The sequence below is a fragment of the Chrysoperla carnea genome, chromosome 4, assembly GCF_905475395.1.
Source record: "Chrysoperla carnea chromosome 4, inChrCarn1.1, whole genome shotgun sequence".
In the NCBI taxonomy this organism is placed as follows: domain Eukaryota; kingdom Metazoa; phylum Arthropoda; class Insecta; order Neuroptera; family Chrysopidae; genus Chrysoperla; species Chrysoperla carnea.
In genome coordinates, this window is record NC_058340.1 from 34,215,579 (window position 1) to 34,241,599 (window position 26,021).

Below are 26,021 nucleotides of genomic sequence, written 5' to 3' on the forward strand. Positions count from 1 at the left end.
AATAAGTAGGCGAATAACTGTTACTGGTATCATATTTACTGTAAAAAAGTACGTGGCTGACCTAAATCGTAAAACAGAATTATGTTACTATTGTTTAATATGTATAAAACAAAAAAAAATTTTTTTAATTTAAATTGACAAAAGCAAAATTGAGGTTTTTGACTACTGTATTCAAAGTGTTTTCAGATTCCTTTGAATGAACTATGTTATAATATATTTTGTTTTTCATCTCTATATTCGTATTTCATGTAGGACAATGTCTAGTGCGTAGGTGGATAAAATAGATAAAGCATGTTTTAGTACTATAAACATTTCAGTTGGCCAGTGAGCGTCCGATATATATCTTTTATATATATTTTCAAATATAGAGTTAATATAATATATAGATTTATATTGTAATATATTCTCGAATTTTCATAAAATTCCAAGAGACGGTAGGGATACCGTTTATTCTGGGCACCAAATACCACGGATTTTTTCACGATATTGGTGTTCAGCGACCCCAAAACCCCTAACAAGTTTTCAATCATTTTCATCACTATTATCCGAATTGTGAATTTAGTTTATTTACGCTTAATTTAACATGCATTTTATTTATGCAAATTTCATATTTTTAATTTATTATAAATCAATTTAGGTCACAAAATTTCCTGACACTCTAAGGAATCGAATGCAAAAAACCGCATTCAAATCTGTCTTACTGTGCAAATTTTCGAACTTCAGTGCTTCGTTTCCACGACTACTTATTTTGAATTGGAGAAGACGCATCTAAAATTGTTCTGTGCAATATTGAAACACCCCGTAGATTTTAAAGACGAGGTATAGTAACTTTTTCTCGGAGGTGGCTTATCTCCCGTTCATTGTTTTCTCGAGTCTGTGTACGAAGTCATATGAGTATATTTCAAAAGCTAAATTAAACAAAGGGTCAAAGCTAACATGTTTAACACGTATGTACATTCTTTATGTATTCGCTGGTTGAGTGCATGCGAACCACTATTATGCTTAGTTAAGTAATACACCATATAGTGATTGATTTATTGATTTCTATAATGCAGCTCGTATTTTTTTCAACTTAATAGTAATGTTTGAGCTCCTCATATAAATAATTATTTTCTACTTAAGTGCAATAAAAGCTTGTCCTTTATAAAGTTTTTAATTTAAGGCTAAAAAAGATATGTTTATCAAATGCGGTGGAAGCGCTAGGAAAATCAGGTAATGCTTAAAAATATATTGTCCGATTTAAATATTATCTATATATTCTTCTCCAAAACTCAAATTTGCTCATATAGTGGCATTTTTAGAACTTGACACCCAGATAACCTTCTTAAAAGGTACAATAATCGAAATTCAGCAATGTGTGCAAACCTGACCGAGATCCAATTTTTGTAAGATTAGCAATCGCAAAAAGAATCGAAGATATAGTGACAGTTGTCAACTCATCAAAAATATACCGGAAAAGTTCTCGACAAAGTAAATTGTAGCATAAGTCATATCTACTCTCTCATCGCTAAATAAGCCTATCGCCATTCATAAGAAATACAACCTGATTATAAAAATACAAGTACACACATACATATAGTACTTATCGATAGTAACGATAATGAACTTGTAAATAAGGTAAAAGTTCAATAAATTGAATAGACACATTGATTTTTGTTTATTATTTCTAATTATTGTTATGTTTCCGACATACCATTAATATTAACGGGTGTGTTTTTGTCTATTTACTTAACCATTTTTAGTTGTTCTTATCGACTCGAGACCAGGTGTGGTAGAATAAATGTTTGAGGTCATTTGTAAACGATACGAAATTTTGATTAATATCTTTAGAAATATTAAAACGTCGTTTATGGTAAATTTTGACATCTTCAAATTTTAAGATCTCTAGTAACACAAACACTTTACGTTTTTTGATCATAGGGTGTGTTTTGAAGCATTTTATTCTATTTTTAACTGCATATCACTGTATTATACAAAAATACACAGTTCAAAATAAAGTAAAATCTTTTCGAGACATATTCCCTTTTAACAAGCCACGGCAGAATAATAGCTACAAAAAATCAAGACCTTAAAGTTATCAAAGATTAAAACTTGAAACCTGCATTCGATAACCTACGAAACGTATTGCCTACGAAACTTGAATAACTTACCACTAAAAGAATTTTCTCAATCCTAGATACTTGACAGTTGACAGCAAAAAATAAATTCTACAATTTCTTAAGTGATAATATTTTTCTCTTAAAGACACCGGCATTCGATAAGGCCTGATTTCCACTGAAGTAAAGTAAATAAAATGAAAAAATTTTTAAGTTCATTTAAGATGTAGGGCTTCTTTTTTTGAAGCAAAAGTGATAAAATAGATCAAACTGCTCGCAGTACAATGATCTTTTAAAACTTACTTGTAACTCAATTCTAATCAAATCAAATTCATCTTGAAATAATTTCAAGGAAACATTCAATGTATGCATGTGTCGATTGCGTTTTTCATTATTGCCTAGACACAAAAATCGGATACGGATATCCTTTTCTCTGGTACAGAGATTTGATTACAATATGTAAATGTTTGTTATTTGTTTTCAGGAGAAAATCTGTGTAAAGTCATTATAAAAGATCAAAGGGAAATGTTATATGTGTAGAATCTATATATACATATATCCAGAAAATTGTATTCTTCTCATGATAAACATGTAATTACAAATAAAATTTAAAAAAAATTGGCTTTCCTCCTTTAATCTAAAATTAAAATACGATAGCATTGTATTAAAGCAAAAAAATTATAACGAAAATTTTGTGGTATAATTAAAATTATAGGTTAGTTATCAGACGAAACTGATTAAAACGAAATTTAGACCGCCAGGTTATAACAAAAAAACATAATCAATTTTTTACAGTCTGCCAATGATAGAGGACTTATACACCGTGAGACACCACGCCACGGTTTTAAATTATGAATGCGTACTTGAAATTTCGTGAGTGGCTTCCTTTTGACAAGGCTATCACACTTTTCTTTTCGATTTTTTTTCGAAAGTGACGTCATATTTAAAGTATCGTTCTGAAAAAACGCAGCATGGAATTTGATGGACACTATGACCACTTGATTACATTAATAATTATTAAACAATTCAGCCAAATTGAATTATTATGTATTGAAAGACAAAAATGCTTAATTAAGTATTTTAGTGAGACAAAAAACTTCAGTATTCCGAGGTGGTAGACAAGCTCATGAGTGCAGTATTTTAGTCGGAAAAAGTATTTTATCGTTTAATAATTATAAATTTTTGCACTTTTGGGAAAAATCTAAGAGGAGGATTTGGTAGAATCGTCAAAAGGAAGCCACTCACGAAGTTTCAAGTATATATTCATCATTTTAAAAATCGTGGTGTCCTACGGTCTAATATATGTAGCCAGAAGCCAAATTTTTCTTTTGCTTTGTTTTATTTTAACTTAAAAGTTGTGAACCTCAAGAAACCATTTGTGACAATGAAATTGCATTTAAATGGAATTAAATTTTATTCGGCACGGCTATTTATGATAAAAACAAAAACTGACCTTTAGAGCGCTATTTATATACGACTAAGACAATTGGCTTGTAACAACTTTCAATAAAGTTTATGATAAAAGAAAAGATGTATTTTTAATATGATTGCTTAGAGAAATCAAAGACCGTAATTAATTGTGAAACTCTTTGGTAAATATACAAAATTAAAGTTTGTGATGTGTTCTTTTATTTAACACCTACACACATCGTACAGGTAGTGATTTAATTATACATTAAAGATTAGGTAATCAAAGCTTATGCTTCTGATTGTGTTACAGAATTACTAAAAGCCCGACATATACTTTCATCCCACGCAATATGTGGTTGACGAAAAAGTATTATTCATTGGTTAGGACTTCACTCGTGTGAACACAAAATGATTTGACAACGAGTTTTGTAAGAATAATCATTATCGTTTACGATGATGAATTTTGTTATAACTGCATAAATGTAGACGCAAAAAAGAATAAAATTTTTCAATATCTGCCTCAGTTCGCAATATGGAAACCTAAATATTTAAACGAAACTTTCAATTTTCGATATTTTGAAAATTACTCCAGATATCGCAAAATTTTGTTCTTACTTTTCATCTTTTATTGTAAAGTTATAACATAATTCATCAAAATTGAAAAATATATTGTTTTTTTAATTCGTGTCCCCACTACCGTGCTCATACATCCTTAATTAGTCGGGCACAACGAGTTTTTTTGTTTTTGTTTTAAATTATTTATTAAGGTTTTAACTTTAATTTGAATAGCTTTTTTTAAATTTCTACGGCCTCGAGAAATCTATGAAAACGTATCATCCATTTTCTGTTTTCTCATAAGATCAATGGTAAATTGGCCTACTTTTGAAATCATTTTTTTATTTCAAGAACATTTTTAGGATTGATTTAGACTAAGTTCTACTACATATTTAAATAAAAATTCAAGCTTTTTATCCAACGTTGTCCTGGCGCTCGCATATTCTTAATTCCTTCAATAAAACCGAAACTTATTTTTGTATCTCTGTTCGTTGATAATCACAAAGTCTCTGAACTCTCTCTTCCACAATTCATTTTCATGCTACGAAGAAAAAAAATTCGAGACTTCATTCTTTACAAGCGTATTTCTATTTCTACCGCACTTTCTCAATTTTGTTGAGCTATATAACTACTTATATTGTCTTTTATTATTAATAAAATATAAATAGATTTCTATCAATATTCAATATTTAAAATTCATAAATGTAACTGTTTTTTACCTAGCAGGAAAATATCCTACAGCGATTTATATTAAATAGAAATAATATGATGAATATTGAGAAAATATGGGTCAATATATAATACATTATATCTATTTATAGAATAATAATTTATAAAATCATTTTATCAATATTTTCATTGAACCCATCCATAAATAGAAACAAATTTTCAGAAAAACATACTAATTGACAATATATTTTCTGAAAAACTGTTTGAGAATAAAACATACAGCATGTTTGATAAATAATTTCGCATGCTACTTCCATGAGTATGAGAGAGAACATATACATTTAGCAATGTTTGATTCCAGAGTAAAATTGAAATTTTTCGACAAATCTCGTATATGAAAGTAAAACTTTTCATTTTCTATTCTAGGCCATGCAAAACTTGTTATTAGGTACAATTTTGTTTAATAACACAATTTTAAAAAATGTTTTTCTTGTGGTGTCGACTAAATTGGATACACTGCGTTTATACACTTCTCCAAAAAATTTTGTAGTCAAAGCTGAATTTGTTTAGGATATTTCATTGAAAATGTGGACATATATTTTATAGTTCAGTAAAAATATAAGTTTGTGATAAATAAAAATTGTTTAAATTGTAGATGATTAAATTTTTATACTTGAAGTTTCAGACCGCGCTTAAATTGTAATTACTTTTAAAGTGTATGACTGACAATGGAAGAAAAGAAACAAAACCATGATTTAAATTAATAATAAATATAGTTTAAAAAATTAAAAAACACGCTTGTTGCTTGTTCTGAGTATACTCCTCAGTGTCACAAAAAATGCATGGATTACATATAGTAGTATTTGTAATCCGTGCATTTTTTGTGACACTGAGTGTATATTTGTATAGTATGGTTTTCGGTAGTATAATAAATGTACATAACTGATGATGTTCTATGCATGGGTATGATATTAGAGAGTTACATACGTACATACACACACGTGAAGCTAATATAAGCGTGTTAAAAATGAATTATAACTACTTAAATGTTTTTGAGGAGTGTGGAAATAAGTATTACGTAATAGAACTATTGTATTAGCTATTTTGAATAAATAATCCTTATTGAATTGTAATTAACTGTCACTAATATTCTAAATCTTAAGAGATTATAAACTTATCATTAGTCCAGTTATATGCACATAATTAATAATTGGCTTAATCTAAAGTATGTGTATGTGGGTTGTATAAATTATATTATGTTTCCAGATGCATTGGAGAGAGACCATATATTTATCAATTTTGTTATAAATTGTATTATACCATCAAGATTCTTAATTATACTCCGGGTTGAACGAAATGAGGGAAATAATTAATAAAAAACATAGTGAAGTATAATTTCGAAAAAAAATTCGAGACTATTTCTATGAATCTCATTAAAACCCTCAATAAAGGCATACAACAGGCATAATAAAATATTTAATATAAGTTAATCCAAACTTAGATGAGAGATCTACAAAATTTTTTTTCCATTAAATTTTTTTCTTTGTCAATTACAATGTGATATAAATTTTTAGCTTCAGGAATAGACAAAGTTATTAATTTTCAAAAAAGTATAGATGTAATTAGGGCGAGTTGTTTTATATTCTACTGTCATAAAAATGTACCATTTTTCAAATTTCTCACTTAATAATTTATGCTTGTAGACTAATAACGATCAATGCCCCATCCAGTGCATTGACGTTAGAGTTATATAGAGTGAGTGTCAAACGATTTTAAACGTGCCAACACTTGAGGTAATTGCTTAGGTCCAACCATTGTAGATTCGTAAGAAAAAATGTAAAGTGATACGCGATAAGTATTTTTTTAAGTCAAAAAGCGAAAAAGTTTGACGTTCAATGTATGTGTTTTTGATAAATGTCCCTATATTCAATGTATATTTTTTTGATAAATGTCCTTATATTCTTTTGTATTTTTTTTTTTTTTGGATAAATATGCCAAGCTGACCTAAGCAATTACCTCAGATGTTGGCACTTTTCTCACTGTACGGAAAGATTGACGATGCTTAGTCTATATAAAACTCAAAAGTCAATGCTCCAGTGACATTCTTCAATTGCGTCACATTTATAAAATATATATCTGTTATAAATTACTAGTATTGAACAAATAGATTATTTTGTGATAATGTAAAGATGGTGCGGTTTAAATTACCATACGATATTACCAATTCTTCCCTACATAGTTCAAATAATTCATTTATATTGAATAAATTACAAAATACATTTAGATATGTGCAGAAAGAAGTTATTCGTAATATAATAATTATTTGGTAATATAGAAATTATTAATTTTTATAAAATAAATTAATACATAAATTATAAGTTTTAGTAGAATATTTACTCATCATTTGTAATATTTCAACATATCTTAATTCTCACGCAGACATGTTCTTTATATCTCTACTTCTACTGTAAAGTTTATTAACATATACCTATCTTTAAAAACAAAAAATATATAATACATAAAAGACCGTGAGCCTATTTAACTAAGCCAAATTTCATTATTGTTTTCCAATGGCTTTTTGAGAATTGATAATGGTTGATAAAACGCCCATTGATAAGTCCCCCCTTTCGGGGACTTTTCTTTGTTTGTCCGATATGTTATAAGAAAGTTATTGGGAACAAAAAAGATACGTGAAAAAAATTGGCAGAAAGTTTGCAACTGACGATACTTTCACACTGCCTTTCTACTCGAAATGGAACCAAGAAAGAGTCTATTACTAAGATTCTGCTGTATTTTTTTTCCGACAGCTAGCTAACCAGTCTGTCAGCAACTGTATTTCATAAAATTCAATAGTTTGACAAATGTAATTTTGACAGAGTGTGTAGTATTATTGCCGCTATAACAACAAATAACTGGTCAAGTCAGACTTGCATACGTAAGGCCGTACTTAATATTTGTTTCTTTTACAATAGTATTTAATTAAAAGTACATTGTCGTATACCTTGTACGATGGTACGGAATCCTTCGTGGCCGAGTCCATCTCGCAATTGACCGATTTCATTTACCTATTATTAAATTTCTTGAAAAACTAAATGAAATTGTAAAAATTCAAATCAAATCAAATCTTTTATTCTATTGTCAATAAATTTCTCTTAATATAAGTATTCACAAACTAACTATCTATCAATCTTTAAAAAGACAAAGGAGAATAATAACAATTTCGTTGTTGGCTCACGATCTATAACATTATCATTAATATTATGTTTGTACAATTAACTTAAATTAGGAATTAATTATCATTTATTTATGTAATAATATTTAATTTAATAAAAAAAAAAATTATTAATATGTATTTTAATGTAATAGATGAGATAACTATTGCAGTAATAGATTTACGTGTCTAATTCTGTAAGTCTGTACGTACAAATTTTTACACATTGATATATTAAGAAATTTTTAGAACTGCTACAATTCTCCAAATAATCTGCAGTATTCATACATAGTATTCGTTGTATGCGTAGTCATGGTATCATGGTAAGGACAATAAAAACGATGCCAGCGCTTCCAGTGAAAAATTTTGGCGATAAAGGATGCTGTTATGACTAATTTACAATTCTCTACATGTTAATGTTATAGAATATGTCAAATAAAAATTATTAAAAAACATTAATTAATTATACTTACTGCATTAAAAATTGTGAAAATAAGAAATCAAATTGCACAAATATTATTTATCAAATGTGAATTATCATAATTATTTATTTAAATTTAAACAATAATATTAAATTTTCAATGTAAGTCACAAATGCAATCCATACAATTATATATGCATCCATACAATTCTATAATTAAAGTAGTGTATCGTTACCATGGAATCGCCTCCAATAAAACGCATCTTCTTGTTTTTCCGCTAGCTCCTACTAAATCACGGATCGGAATTTGAAACAATTTTGACCATCATGTAGTTATAGTGTAAGGTTAGTTTGACAAAAGTTGCCTTCGTATGGGATTTTGTAGTATTACAGAAATTTTGGATCGCATGATAAAACGAACGCAATTTTTGTGTTTTTCTAGACCAAAATTTCCTTATATAATGAGTTTTATCGAAACTGCAGACAGAAAATTTTTGGAAAAAATCGCAATTATATTTTTTCTTTATCCTCTAGTCGGGAGTGCGATCTTTCCGCATTTAACATCAGAAACAATAAATATCGTGGGTTAAGATCCCAAAATTATTTTTAAAAAAAAATTTTAAATATCAATTTTATATTTCTATACACACAATGAATGAAATAAATGATTTCTAATTTTCGTTTGTTATGCTCGAGAAAAAAACTAATAATTTTCATGCTTTCTTTAATTTAATTTAAACGATTAGTTAAGTATTATTATTATGATATTTAGAGGAATTAAAAAAATTACAAACAACACAAAACAACATGGATGATTGAATTAATAAATGTGTGGATAAATAAGAATCAAATATACAAGAAAAATACCTATGATTTTAGAGAGAAAAAAAAAATGAAAGGTTTATATTTTGTACATCGGTTTTAATAGATAGATAGCATACATACTAAGTAAAGATAAACAAAAGAAGAAAGTGAAGAATATAGTATTTTTACGCTACAGTAATAAATATCTATAAATTTGTTATAAAGATACCCAATGTTTAAATTAAATGTGCCACCCACTTACGTGAAGTTGATTGCTGTTTTCAAAAGTAGGTGATAAAATACTCGAATATCATTGGCACTTGAATATAACAAATTTGTTACATTCTTGGTAAAACATAAATTGTGCACAGATCAAGTGAGTAAAATCGTTTTCTTCAGACAATTTTGAAAGTCACTCTATGATATCTAGCTGTTCCTGTCCACGGAGAAACTGGGCACCCCACAATCCGAACCTTCATCCTAACCATTTTGAAATCCTATTTATAATCATCCCGCAAAAATCCTTTTCCGGAAATCAACGAACTGGGTGAATTTGACCTGAGTACGTCGATTATATAATAATTAGGATTAGCTAATGCATACTGATGATGACTAAATGGTTATTGAAATATGTATTTATTTACTAAAATCTTACTTATTAAAACTCTCACTCCGTGTTGCGTTATTTTGAATCATAGGGTATAGGTCCATAGTAACATAATTAAGCTTCTAGTAAAAATATAATAATTTCACACGATTATCATATAAAAATTTCGTATATTTTGTCCATAGCACATACAATTATGACAATGGGATACTATTAACACAAAAAATATAATTTGCTTGTTATATCATTTTTATAAAATACTAGCCACTAGCTGTCCGATTCGCTAGATCGGTTTGAATGTCAACTTCCAAACTTTATATCACCACATATCTGACACGTATTTCTATACCCTAAAAAACTGGTCCTATTCCCACCTTCTGGAAATATAGCAATACTTCGGCCTTTGAGCTGAGTTCGTTCGCAGTGTAGTGCGTTTTGTCTATATTACATGAGAACAGACGTATTATAAATTATAAGTATAGGAATATAAAGAGAAAATTTGGTTATATTGGTATATCTTAGGCTTTCATCATTGTTTTTAAATTGTTACCATATAAACTTCCAAATAAATTTAATCCCATTAAAATCGGCTCGGTAGTTTTTGTGTGACGTACGCTTGAGCAAACACACAGACAGACGACAGTTTTATAATTGTACAGATAAAGATCATTTAAATGAGCATCTTTTTATTGCATAAAAAAATCGTACATTTTAGAAATTGCCAGAAACAAAAATGTTTAATTTAAATTGCTTCACTTTTACATGACATGTGCCATATAATACCATTTGTTTACCATGTTAGTACAATTAGATATACTTTTCATTTCTCTCAGGAGATTCTTGCGCTCTAAGCACAAATAAATACAAATGTACTTTCATTGTTCCTATTTGAAAATTTGGCGTTTTTTTTCCGAAATAATACTAATATCGCAAAATCTTTATTGAAAAGTTAACCAGGCCAGGTTTTGAAATAAGAATTTATTTTGAGTACCCTCAGTATTGAAAAAGATGAGGTTAATAAGCTTGATCTTGTGCTGACACCCTCTGGAGAGTCCGGGATTCATTGGACAATCTTATATCAAAAAACTCAATAGCCTCTGTAAAATCTAAATAATTTCTTTCAAGCATTTGTAGTATTTATCAAAGTTCATCATTTTCAAAAACATTCTAATCTCTGCTCTACTGCCGTACTATTCTACTATTAATCTTTCCACAAGTTTCTACTTGTGACTCAATCATCTCGCTCTTACCGTACTAATGCATGATTCCTCGAAAAATATCATCGATTATATCTTTCCTTTCTTACTGTAACCCTTTCCAGTGTACGTGGATTTATGTCATGGATGCTGGCATGTCCCGGATTACGTTTCTTCCAGCGATCAATACAAATTATCTACACCTGTGGAAGGTATAGATTTCTTCTGTTAAGTCACAGATTTCACCATGGGCAAATAGCAAAATTGTCTAATACACTCATGCCGTTTTTAAAAAACACTTCTCTTGGATTATAATAAAGCTTTCGATTTCGTATGATTATGTAGCGGTTTGTATATGAAAGCACAAAAAATAAAATAAAAATTGTTATATGATGAAAAACCATGATATGAACAATAACAAAATATTGTTAAATATTAAAGGGTTTCACTTAAACACCGGTGTCATAGTAAAAGATGCTCCCTCATTTATTTTCATATGGTTTCAACCGCAGACGCCTGTAAGATATAATAATATTTTAGTCATCATGATGTCTGAATGACTTGTTTTGTTTTAAAAGCTTTGGTTGAATATCATTTATTTTCTGAAAATCCATTGCCCAACATAAAAAGTATGTTTAAATGCCTTTTTTCATTGCACCAAACATTTTCAAACACTTACAAAAGAAATTTTTAACTTGAGTTTGACTGTCTTTAACACGTTGTCTTTAATACATGGTGAGTTTGAATTTATGCGCAAAATAAATCAAAAACCAGAACTGTTCAATTTTGAGTGTTGAACTTCTTGAACCAATATAAGAAGACAAAAGAAACATTCTATCTTATTGGGTAATCAATAATTTAATTTCAACGTATACGGTATTTATTATATCGAGAATTATTTAAATATATTTAATTAAAACTGGGCTTCAGCTCAAATTTCAAGCTATAGTTCATACAAACTAAATATTATACCATGAATTAAATTAGAATAATTTGATCTCCACACAAAAAACATCCTATCTAATTGGTAATAATTTACTTATTTTCTATGTATTACACTTATTTATATCCAGAATTATTTTAATATTTAATTAAAATATTGATTACAATTTCCAATTAAGCGTACTTTGTTATTGAAAACAAATAGTTTATTTAAAACGTATAGGTATCAATTAACCTAGGATTTTCAGAATAAAATACTTATGCATTCTATTCTTTGAATTAATAATAAAGACCACGGGTCCTGATTAAAAAGTAAATAAATTAGCAGTACATAGTCGGTGTGTACTGAAGTCGTGTGAATGCGAACCCTGTAGTCCACACGATTAACTTCCCAGAGGGGGGAAAAACATTAAAAAAAAGGTCTTGTTAGCCTTCGAACATGTAGGTACTGCAGCTTATGCTGGAACAATCATTACCTCCATAGGTAAATGATGTGTTTTATACATTTTTCAGATTCTGTTTATTCGGTTTTTTCCAGTTTTTTTTATCACCATCAAGAAACGGCTCTACTAATTCTGCTGTAAAGCTCTTTGCTGCTCTTTCAGTTCTTAAATACGCGATTGAGTGTCTAATAAGCCTAGTCACGTGTTAATGTCATAAATACTTCGCGAGGTAATCGAGGCGAAAGAATCCGAACGAACATACACACATACGTAAACACACTTACATTGAAGAGGTTTGATTTGGATATTGCGGCCTTGAAACCGCGGAAATATGTAAAACTGGAGATTTTCAAAATCGGCCCATTACATTAAAAATCGTCAAATCGAAAAATAATTCCAAGACAATTTTTCATAAATGTGGCACTTGGGTAACGCTTAAAACCTTTTTATTTTTTGTGAAATTTTCGTTTATAAGTCCTCGAAAAGGACGGGTTAAAATAATCATATATTGTTGATCTGGTTATGAGCTCACGAGCTATAGCTGGCTCTATTTATACTTTTTAGAAAGAATATTTTCGAACCGTTCAATACATTATGTAGAAACCTAAGTTGTTCTTTTAAATGAAATGATTTGGAAATTATAATGATTATACTTCCATAGACACCAACTGCCTGACGAAATATGGAGGTTATACAAACGATTATGAGTAAAATACGAAAAAAAAAATCAACTCTTTAATTTTACGACTTTCAGTTCTTCCGCCAATCACTTGTAGCTATATTTTTCGGATTTCATCCATAAATAATTTTCCTGAATTCTTACACAGATTTTAATTTCAACCATTTTTAGTAACTTAACTACTTACACTATTGGTGAAATAAAAAATTTTATGGCTACGAATATTAACCTGATGAAGCAAATCTTTGTATGTCAAATCTTTTAGGTTGGTACTTCTGTTTTCGGCATACAGATTTGTGGTTAGTTTCCCTAACGCTTTCGTAGTTTTGGCCTTCCCACATTCGACCAAAATAGTTTTATGTTCAAATGCCTTGTAATTACAAAAACTTTCTAAAATTGCCCACTTGTCGCTATAATGTCCCAGAAAGACGCTCCCAGACAGATAGAAAAATCTTTATTGTTGGAATATTGTTTCTTGGCACAGAATGGAGGCTGTGTGAGTCTTTCAAACCAATTTTTATCTCTTTCATTTTAAAGTTTACAATATATATTACTAAATGACGCTCTTATTTTCTCGGAAGGTATAAAATTTTCCATAAAATATTAAATGTTCATAAATTGGTATGATAATATTTCTGTTACTAAAGGTGATATTTATCATCGAAATATGTTAAAATGCTTAAAAAAAGAAAATTGATTCTATTTTTAATAAATTTTTATTATTCCAGGAATACAAATTTATGATTCTTTTGTAGACATTTTGATATTCATAGAATTCATTACTCTCAATATTTTATTCGATATACAATCAGCAAAAAGGTTATGTCGAATACAAATGCTCGAAATTGTTAAAAAACTGCGCAATAATTTATATTAATGAAAAATTATCATATATGAATAGAGACTCGAGAATTATTTCACTATGTAAATTTTTTAACCCGTTTGGAACATAAATATCTGTTTCTTCATGCCAATAAAATAAAGAGATGGTTCATTCAAAGATACGGTTCATCCAAAGATACCTATCAGATCTATAGTTTAATGAATTATTAAGAATAATGACGGCATTTACGGTGATTTATTATGTATTATAGGATGTGAGTCGGAATTGACAAGACGCAGAGGGGACTGTTTAAGACAAAAGGCTACCATTATTGATTTAGGATGGTTAGTTGTTAGTTGTAATGCCTGTCCATTGAGACCTATTTAAGCCATAAGGCTCATTGTGGTTCCTACTTTTCGGTAACTCTATTTCAGTTCCTTTCTTTTGAGAAGCTGGGCACACCCCCTTGTGCTTACAATCTTTCACAACTATCAAATGTTTACTTTAGCCCACAATGCAACCTTGGTTGGTTTCATATGAGAAGGCCAGATGGTATTAACAGTCCTTTTTATATTCGGCGATAACACCCACTTGGACGTTGAACCTTTAAAGAATTTCTCAAAACCATTTATTTAATTATATGCAACTGTATTATAATTTAATATCTGATGATAACTAATAAAAAGACAGGAGCATAAAGTGGGGGATCCATGGTTGATGAAACTATTCTGAAAAAAGGAGCGGGCGTTGGAGGAAAAAGTTTGACAACTTATTTTCTAATATGAGAAATAATTCAGGAAGTATTTACTTCTTGATAAGTTTATTGTGAGATAAAATGAATTCTTATTATTTATGTTTTGTTTACTAAATAAATAATTAAATGTTGAAAACAAAAAACTAAGAAATTATAACTTAAATTTGGGTAGTTGAAAAATAACTCATTGTGTGTGCAGTACATACGGCTTAGTTGGCTAAGGCTCTTGGCACGAATCCAAGGGACCTGAGTTGGACTTCAAGTATGTGTGTATTTATATTTTTATACCAAGTATATGAAATATATCAAGATATACTAAATTTAGTCCCAAGTTTGTAATGCTTAAAAATATTGATGCTACAAACTAAATTTTGGTATAGGTGTTATAAAATCACCTAATTAGTCAGTCCATTTACAGTTGTCTCAAAAACGAAAAAAAAGATATCAAGCTGAAATTTTCATAGCGTGCTCAGGACAAAGAAAGTAAGGTCGGGTTCGTAAATGAGCTTCATAGGTCAATTGGGTCTTGAATCCGTTGGACCCATTTTTAAACTGTTAGAGAGAGAACAAAAGTTTAAATGTAAAATAATGTTCCTTATAAAAAATAAAAAACTTTTGTTTGAAACATTTTTTCGTAAATGTCACTGTTTACCCGTTGAATACCACTTAAGTGTGTATGTATGAATGTTTGGCTATCTTTATATGACGTCTTTATATGACGTAAAAAAAAAACAAACGATTGCGTAATCAAAACTTTACATGGTATATCAACTATTAACTCAGTCAATTGTTTGTGTTCACTTGTTTTAATTCTCTTTAATTATGTATTCTTAATTTGACAAATAATCAAATGACAAACAAATTACCATCTTCTTTATATTCATCATACCCACACAATATTAAAAAATACTGATGTATTTAAACTAAGAAAGTAATTGTTCCGTTTTGCAAGAACTTTTAAAAACAAAAATAATAATAAATTATAATTATATATATATATTTTTTATCATAATTATTAATCTTTTTAAATCTTTTATGATTTACAGAGTTATCGTGAAAAAGATGCTGGTAAAGTGGTTGTATATTCAACAACAATGGGTATTGTTCGTAATACATATCATGAATGTTTGAAAGTAAAACAAATATTACGTACACATATGGTGAAATTCGAAGAACGTGATGTATTTATGAGCAGTGAATATCAAGCAGAAATTCGTGATCGGATGCAAAGTGAACAAATATTAATACCACAAGTATTTGTTGATGGTCAACATATTGGTGTAAGTAGAAATTCATTTTTGATTTATTTTTAACCCTCGAATCTTTGGATATGGTTATAAGTTTCAACCTTATTCAATAGAATATTTTCCAGCGCTTGCTAAGTCATTACGGTATCAAATATCTCGCCTTGCTTTCTCTTTATAACATCATTAATATTGACCTTCCGTGATGTGATCGACGGTTGGTGTGCAAAATGATCTCTATTTGATTCTTTCCTGATGAAGGTTTGACCAGCACTGAAGAATTCAGTCTTGCTTTTCAGTTCTTACTTAAGTATCTCTTAAAGAACAAATCCGCCTTTTTCCAAGCTTTAGCCTAGGCATAAAAAAACTTACAAAAGAAAACGTGACCAGCGGATAAAATTATAATTTTTCTTTAACTTGCACCTGACTTTGCTTGAAAACCGGACACCCTGGCTTGGACCAATATCTGACATTCAAGCTTGTTTATCATTCAATTTTTAACGCCCGAACTAAAAGAAGGAGTGTTATAAATTTGACTATGTGTGTGTCTGTGTCTGTCTGTCTGCCTGTGGTATCGTAGCTCCTAAACAGATGAATCGATTTTAATGTCCTTTTTTTGAAAGGAGTAGTTTGATCGAGATTATTTTTAGATATGCCCCAAGAAAATCGAAAAGAAAAAACCTTATTTGTCGGAATTTATTGAAATTTTGTATATTGCACATTTATTTTTAGTTCGTTTTTGAAAATATTATTTCTTATTAGCCAATTTCCGAAGAAAATGGAGCTATTGCTTTTGTACATTTTTACATTTTGATAATGGAATTTTGAACAAATTTCTTCAAATGTTCATCGATTCTACTTAATTGATGTCAAGAATGATCATCGTTAAAATTTATATTAGAAAAAATTTTCTCTGGAAGTTTAGTTTACGAAATAAAAATTATGGAAAAATTAAAAATGGTAATATTCGATTTTAAGAAAAATGTGTGGTTTTTTTTTTTCAATCTTTGAGGGAATTCGCTTAGCTAACGCTTTCCTGCGTTACGTATTTTTTTGGAATATTTTCTTGCCAAAAAATTTTTATGTTTTAATATTTTTTTTTCACCATTGTTGCAATTAAGAGTTGGTTTCTTTTTAATGATATTTTGTATAAAAAAGTTTCGTGAAAACCTAAAAATTGCATTTGGGTTAAATTAAATTTTACATATATAAAAAGTAATAGCTTAAAACAATTTAGTCGAGGCAGAACGCAAACTGTTAATTTAGTTCAGGGATACCTCCTAAACTTTTAACGAAAATTTTTTTACTTGTTTTAATTTTATAGACAATACTAAAAGTTACTAGCCGGTATATTAAATCCCTACCAAATTTTATTCGAATTGGAATTCGATTGTAGACGCTAGAATGAAAGGATAGAATATTTAGGGTCAAATTTTGCAAGAATAATTTTTTTATTTTATACTCCATCTCATCAGGCTTTATTAATAAAGTGTTTAATCTGCAGAACACCAAAATCATGTTATATAACTTGAAACAATTTAAAATGCAACTGTAATGCTATTAACTAGTAGCATCAACAGAGAACAATATATTCTTCACAATCGATAAATTTTTCTTAAAGTAAAGCAGAGTTCTTTTTCTTCTATTTTTTCCCATTATAAATGTGTTTTCATTTGAATTAACACATTACAGTTTACATAAATGAAAATCTTGAATGCAAATGAAAATTGTATTTTAAAATAGGTAGGTAGTACATCTCTTATTGGATGAATATTCAAATGAATGTGAATTTATTTCTATAAATTGAAGAACCTTTCCAAGAATTTCAATTTTCTTGTAACAAATTAATTATATAGATGTGATGAAATAGGGTAAACTAATTTAATCGTTTTAATAATTTTCGAAGAAAATGTATTTATATTCGATGAAATTTTAAAATTAGAAATAGTTTTCAATATCTCTTTCGGATGGTACCTTTTTTTAAACATATAATGTTTTCTAAATATTTTGAGAATCATTTTTCATTAAATGATTAAAGATTTTCCCAAAAACTAGTGGTTATTAGTTAGTTTCATTTTCTACTGAAATTGTCTACCTCTTTTGTTTCACAGATACCCGAATTTTTTCGGTTAAAATTACTCTAGAAAAAGATTTTTCGTTGACAAAATTTCTTTCCCGTTTTTTCGTAATTTATTTAAAAAAATTTTTGTTCGGAATTTGAGGAAACTAGATTATAGCGCGTAGCTTTGATTCAAAGATAAATAAATCGAGTTGCTTTTACAATTCGACGAGTAATTTTTGGGATATCGTCTATAAAAAAAACTGAAAAACTACTATTTGTCAAATGAGATGAATTTTCATGTTTATAGGGTTCTAATCACTCAAAATAATCCGTAAGAATGAAAAACTTAGGTTTTGCGATTAAAAAGAAATTCCTTCTGGATAACACTCCCCAAATACGATTCTAGTGGTTGTGTCAGAAATTAACCATTCCATCAATGAAAATTGATATCCGCTTCTGGTATTTTTCGTGTCAAAATTACTTATAAATTTATTTTAAGCCAAAGTGGAGACAAAAACAATTTCCATGGAAAAACTCTTAACGAAAAAATATACACAGTAAGAAGATGGTGTTTACTACAATGCTGGTATGGTATAGAGACAGATACTTCAGAATCTTAACGTAAGTATAAGGTTATCCACCAGAAGTATTGTGGTATCGCCAATCAGATGTCTTTCAAACGAAATTTCTCCGAAATTGGAACAATGATAAAACTGGCATTGTATTGTTTTAAAATTAAAAATGATTAATAAGTTCTTAGAACAAATTATTTGAAATATAATATTAATAATTATGTTTTTCTAAGTAAATAGAAAGAAACTACAATCTTTCGCTTCGATAGTAATGATGTCTAGTTTAAGTATATTTTCTTTTATCGTTAAAAAAATAAATAACTTTTACATTAGAACTTTTGTTTTCCAATAAATTATATGGAGATGATTGTAAGAGTAGTGAGATGAAGGTTAAAATAATAAAATTTAAAAACAAATAATTAATATAACCAAATCCAAAAAACGATTTTAAGGTTTTAAGGTTAGTATCATAGTATGTGTTTATCATAATTTTTTATAAGTTGAAGCTAAGAGCTATTTTTAAGGAATAAATTAGTTTATATGAATTAATTTGACTAGCACAAAGCTGTAACAATTAATTTTCTCTCATAATTTACAAGTAGGCAACTATGATCTTTCGAATAAATTTTTTTTTAAATAATAGCTTACTGCTACCTTGGATACTGCTATACTTCCTTAAAAAGGAAAATTTGTTAATAAATTTGTATGGTGGTAGTTTTAAAATCACATTTTTACGAATTTTGCTCTTTAAAGAACCTTACTTTTAAATTTCTTTTCTATTATAAAAATTAGAATACTCTCCTTTTTACATAGTTTTACAAACTGAAGGAATCTTAGCTTCGCAAGAAAATATCAATTTTAATCAACCCCGGATTTATTTTGACTTTATTTTTACTAGTTTCAACGTGACGTCTGTTTATACGTATGCATATTTACACATACGTACAGCCTTCTTGTACCGCCTTTTCTATTTTGCCATACGTAGTGATAGTGAAAATTTTCAATTTTCCGAAAAATATTCATTTGTACTATCCCTGCAATCATTTTGTATTCACATTAGATTTTCCTCTGCATTAACCTTAAACTTTCGGAGGTTAAAACAGATATGCTTACCATTCGATAATCTTCCTTTTAATTTTGAAGTCCGTAAAATACGGATATGAACAATTGAATTTACATGTTTTTTCCACTTGAAAAACATTATTATTAAATGGATAAAATAATATAATAAACGTTTAAGAAAACATTACCTTTTTCTGTTTTTCTTTACCTTTAGCATCGTATAATAATTGCAAAAACAAAAAAAAAACAAGATATCAAGTAACAAGGTCAAGGGTAGTAAATAAATACGTATAAATTATTATAATAAAGTTATGATTTTGGAATGGATATTATAACCTAATTGATATTAAGGAAAAATTTATAAAAAAATAAATAAGTTTAAAAGGAAAGTTTTTGTTATTATCATGAAAAATTGTCATTAAGCTTGTTTTGATTTTTAATAGACTAGAATAGAAGATGTAAGACAAAAAAAAATAAAATAAAAAAAAATTATGGACCACTTATCTATGACTATTTGTAAAAATTAGAGGAAATAATTATTGTCCTTTAAACAAGTATATTTATACCATGTATATATGTAACATATACCAAAGTATACTAAGTTTAGTCCCAAGTTTGTAACGCTTAAAAATATTGATGCTATGAGCAAAATTTTGGTATTGGTGTTCATAAAATCACTGAATTATTCCGTTTCCGGTTGTCTGTCTGTCCGTCTGTGTACACGATAACTCTAAACTATGAAAGATATCAATAAGTCAATTGGGTCTTGTAAACCGTTTTTTGTAAACTTTTGTTTGAAACATTTTTTCGTAAATATCACTGTTTACCCGCAAATTATACAGTATGTATTATATGGGAATATCAGATATGTATATAATGAAAGTAATCCTACGATATTGCGACCCTGTACTCGATTTCTGTCGAATTATAATTAGTGAATTGTTAATGAAATATTCTTTAAAGTTTGTAAATATCATCTAATATATAATTTCCAAGCAATTTTCCCAAATACTACACGATATATAATGATCTTAAGAAACATTTACACAATCTGATATTTACGAGAATAAGAAAGACAATGATATTCAATTTTTTAACAAATTTACACGAAAAATTTGATGTAACCAGTTTATGAAACAATCACACATAATAGATCATCATATAATACGTGGCGGATATGTTCCTTAAAATCTATGCAAATAACTTTCTGATTATGATATTTTATAAATTAGGGTGTTTTCAGCATGGTATTTGAAGTTCCTATGCTACAACTATGTTAAAACCCGTTTCTCGACAGATCGAATTTAAGTTTCCGAAATTATGACCGTTTAATATAGAAGACGAGTTAATTAATGCCTAAGTTCTCAATTTTGACAATTTACGTCAAAATTATTATCTCGAAAACAAAACGACGAGGTGCTGTTTTTTTTTATTCTAAGAATATTCCTGTCAACTATTCTTTTTTTTTCTCTCCGATTTTTACCCGACTGAGAAACGCAAAAGAGTGGTAATGTGTTTATCAGTCTATGTTTGTTCTTGTGTGGCAGACTAACCCATATGGGGTTTTACCACTGGACAAAAAAAACAATGTTTATTTATCACATAAGTTTAAAAAAAAATATTTCAAACGTTTTTAAACTACACAGCTCTCACAGTATGTTTATTTCTACTAGTAAAATCATGGTAATATAAGTAAGGTTAGGCATACGAACGGCAGCCGTGACTCGAGTATACTCTCTATAGAGAAAATTGTCCCTGGCGCCACGGTATTAGCCGAACTTCGGCAAATCAACGGTAACCGAGGATCGCCTAAGGTTCGGTCTTCGGCAAAATGTTCGGTCACCCCATATGGGAAGGGCCACACGCGTTGGTCGATTTTGATAATTATGACGTCAATCGATTTGTCTTGCAACTGCTACTAAAGATAAGGCAATAATGAAACTTCAAAAAAATGAATTTCGGCGAACTATGTCAAGTATTAATGTAATAATCATTAAAATCGGTTCACGCGTTTGGCCTTTGGAGCGCCTCAAAGGACCAAACATGCATACAAAGGACAATGAAAGTCGACAAACTATGGTAAGTGAAGTATCGCTAACTAAAAAGGGTAAAATAAAAAAAATTATTTAAAAAATCAAAAAACCCGAGTTAAATATAAACGAAGTACAGCAGTTTACATAACGACTTGAACAGTCGGAACCCACGATTGTGAAAATTTTAGCCGGTATAGATTTTAATGCGTCCCGTATGTTAAAGTCGTTTTGAAACTGCTGTACTTATTCTTTTCTTTTCAGTATATATTTAACTCAGTCGGGTTTTTTGATTTAAAAAAAAAATTTTGTTTATTACTCGTTGATTGTTTCAGGATGAATACAAATTATTTCCTATCAAGATATATAACCAACAATTTAATATCATTTACAAAATTGAAAACAATTAAGATGTTTTTTATTTAATAACATTAAAAATTGTAAGTTAAGTTCTAATAAAAATAAGAACATGTATATGTAAAGTATAACAACACACTATGTGTAATAATAAAATAACAAGTTTGAATTGCTGCAACAAACAGCTAAAAATAATTAGACACTATTAAATAAATAAAAAATATATAATTATTATATAAAAATATAATTATTTTATGTACACAATTTAACAACATTATTATTGTTAATAATAAGAGTGTGAGAACTTTTAATATTGTTTGTATTGTGAACTAATTCAATATTAAATTGAATGTTTGATGGTTTATTTGTTTATAATTGAAACAGTTAATAAAGAGGGTAATTTTTTGATAACCACAGACTTAAATATAAATCGTATTATTTACAAGTTTCTATTATGTACCATTATTTATACAGGGTGTTCTCTTATTGATAGCAGGAAATTATTCCACTAAATTAAGCTTATCAAGACAAATAGAAAAGCTCTTTACCAAATTTCGATCTGAGGCGTGATTTGGTAGATGTGCCTATGGGAAAATAGATATATTTATGAATTCACAGACCTATCATATTCATTAAATTAGTAGGTGTCACTCACTTTAGAATATAGAGGGGACTATCATAAAACAATAATTCATTGTAAATTGATTTAATTGGGTAGCGAATACAAAAAAAAACATATTTTGTGGTCGTTATTTATAAAGAAAATAATACTTATTTATAAAATTATTTCACCAATACAGAGGCACTTAGATGTGAGAAGTACGGGGGGGGGGGGCATAACCTAAGCATAACCAATTCTATACGCGGTATGCCTGGGTTAGCTGGTTCAATTCCCGCCATCACAATAATTTACTTGATTAATTAATGGTTGTGATGAGCTGGTGTAGTGGTTTATGGATGCAGTACTCTCAGCCCCTCTCACCTCAAATGGTGGTAAAAATATGGTACCAATTGTCAAAAATAAGGAATTTTTTTCTTCTTGAAGAATAATGGCTTATAATTAAAATTGTGTTCATATAACTTAACTAAAATTGCGTTCCTTCTTTTAATATTTTTCATCATCTAGTAATGGGTTAAAAACTCTCTATTTAAAGAAGAAATGGTAATTTTCTTTTCATTTGTAAAAAATAACATATACCTAAACAAATAAGTTAATTCGTTACTAAAATCCAATTTTTTCTGTTTAGTAAAAAAAATTGGTACCAAATAGAATGAGAAAAATTTCATAAGCATTTTGTCTTATTCGATGAGGCTTATTCTATTTTAATTAGATCTACCAATATCAGATAACTCAGTAGATATTTATAGAACTTACGATTTGCTACAGTGTAATCAATTCTCGGTGTTAATTTTAGCAATAATGCTACTAACTTTCATTGTGAAAAGACATTTATTATTTAGAAAATATATTAGGTCAAACTTCACATGCAACGAAAGCTAGAATTTTAAATATTTGTTGAAAATGATTTATTCACTTCCTAACCATACACTAGACCTCCTACTATTTTCAATTAATCACATGAATTCTAAAATGAGAAAAAAATAATCTTTGGATTAAATTATAAAATTTCATAATAAAATTGAAAATATTACATCCATCATTTATTTTATGACTTTGCATAAATTTTATAATATATAAATAATGACGTATTGAACAGATTACATATGACAAATTATATTATTATTATAATTCTAAAATACATTAAATTATTATTATAAACAATATTATTCTATATTGTGAGGTTTATGATTTAAATCAGTCACAATAATAATGAAATGATGTAAAAAAAATACCTGTAACACCTGTTTTTTTTTTTGTTTATTTATTTATACATAATAATACTTTATATACTCAAGTTGTCTGGTGGCTTTAAGTACCTGATAGTCATATGTAGTTTTGGTTACATGCTTCAAACGCACTTAAAAACTAATCTGGAGTAATAATGCTCTGTTCGCACCGTGCGTGAGTTTTATAGGAGGCGTTTCCATGGTAACGATACACTACTTTAATTATAGAATTGTATGGATGCATAAATACTTGTATGGATTGCATTTATGACTTACATTGAAAATTTAATATTATTGTCTCACAAATTTAAATAAATAATGATGATAATTTACATTTGAAAAATAATATTTGTGCAATTTGATTTCTTATTTTCACAATTTTGAATGCACTGAGTTTAATGAATTACTGTTTTTCAGTAATTTTAATTTGACATTACCTATAACATTAACATGTAAAGAATTGCAAATTAGTCATAACAGCCTCCTTTATCGCCAAAATTTTTCACTGGTAGCGCTGGCATCGTATTTATTGTCCCTACCATTACTACGCACACAACGAATAGTAGTTCCATTAATGACAATAAAAAAAAGAATCAGTAGCATAAGATGTTGTATTAAGAACACAAAAGTAGCACCTTGAATAATTCTATAGTTTCTTGAAATTAGTGTATTTTATCAGAATGTAGGTAGGCTAAAGACTGGTTGTCAATGTGGTTTAGTTTTCAAATAAACTGAGAATAATATTTTTTTGAGAGTAGAGTAAACACATTTGATTCTACTGTCTGTCTGTCTATTTATAAGCTGACTTTTTATAAATCATACGCAATGTAAAATCACTGGTTATTGAAGAGTAAGATGTTTGCTTAACGATATATTACTACCAGACAAAAAATCAAATTTTTTTGAAGTGAAAACTTAATAACAAATCACAATGAAAACAACGGTTCTCGTCCGATCACTGAAGCTAAACATTGAGCACATTTAGTTCTAGGATGGGTGACAGCTTGAAAAGAGTTTGTGATGTTGCTTTTTTGTTATTATTTGTAATAGTTTTATTACATACGTTAATAATTTTAATTTATAAATTATGAAATTTTAATTATTAATACTATAATTAATTAAAAAATTAAAAAAAAGAAGATATTCCAAAGTTTTTACTTCCGTCGAAAATCCCAATTACTGTAAGGATAAATTAAAAGTAAATAGTATTTGTTCCCAAAAAAATATGAAAAATAGCATAATTAGCTTTAAGGAACGTCAAAACACGAATGAAAGGTATTTTTCTTTTTATTAAGTGAAAAAAGATATGGTGCGGTTCGTGCATATGATAGTAATTTTCATGTCTATAGTAACTAATAAAAGATATATCTTTTCAAATTTATTCGATGTCTTTATGTATTTGATTTGACCTCTTTTGATACTTTTATATCACAAAATAGAAATTATTCGAATAATAACTAAATCAATGTTGTATAATTTTATTAATGATTTAAGTAAGACAGATAATTACTTAGTGATACATTTATTTCAAAAATAGAAAATAAAAAGTTGAATAGCTTCAATAAATTTCTTTTGAAAATTAGTTATCTTATTGTGTAACACAATTATTTAGATACTCGGTGGTACAGCATAATTTTTGGTACATACTTACGATAATTTGGTCCTGAAACACATTTATAATAATAAAAATATAGGAAAAAAGCTAATAAATAAGTTACCAAAGAAATATCTAAATTTTTCATCGTCCTAAAATTAAAGCGCCAGGCTTTAGGCTTTCAGAGGATCTGGCTATGAACTCCATGACAAGTTTTAAAAGTTGTTAGACGTGACGTTGCAATCACCCTTTCAAATTTCCAGTTTTCGAAATACTCATCGGACTTCGATTATTTATGAAAATTTATTAGAATGACTTTCTTAATAATTTATTTTTGTAATGGAAAAAATTCTTGGAAATTTATGATATGCGAACAGTTCTATAATAAATATTTTAACAAAAACACGTGTAAAATCCACTTCATCTAACATATTTTCATTGCTCGAACGTGAAGAGGGAAATATATTTACGTAAAATAAATAATTTCATATCAAAAATCTTTCATGTTTTTAGTCAAGAATTTAGAAACTTGTTCAATCTAGTTAAATTATTTTATTAAATTTTGAAGGAACCAAATTTTTATATGGTAGCAAAATGTGGAAAACTGTTTTTGTGTCGTAGTATGTCACTAATTCGTATTTT

General features: G+C 28.3%; 1 protein-coding gene across 1 annotated transcript in view; it reads left to right on the forward strand.

The window, feature by feature from the left end:
* LOC123297404 (glutaredoxin domain-containing cysteine-rich protein CG31559-like) overlaps positions 1-26,021 on the forward strand; it is a 133,293-nt gene that overhangs the window by 75,098 nt on the left and 32,174 nt on the right. Inside the window, exon 2 of the mRNA XM_044879050.1 lies at positions 15,657-15,890. Within this exon, the coding sequence (XP_044734985.1) occupies positions 15,657-15,890 (234 nt within the window). The remainder of the gene's footprint in view (positions 1-15,656; positions 15,891-26,021) is intronic.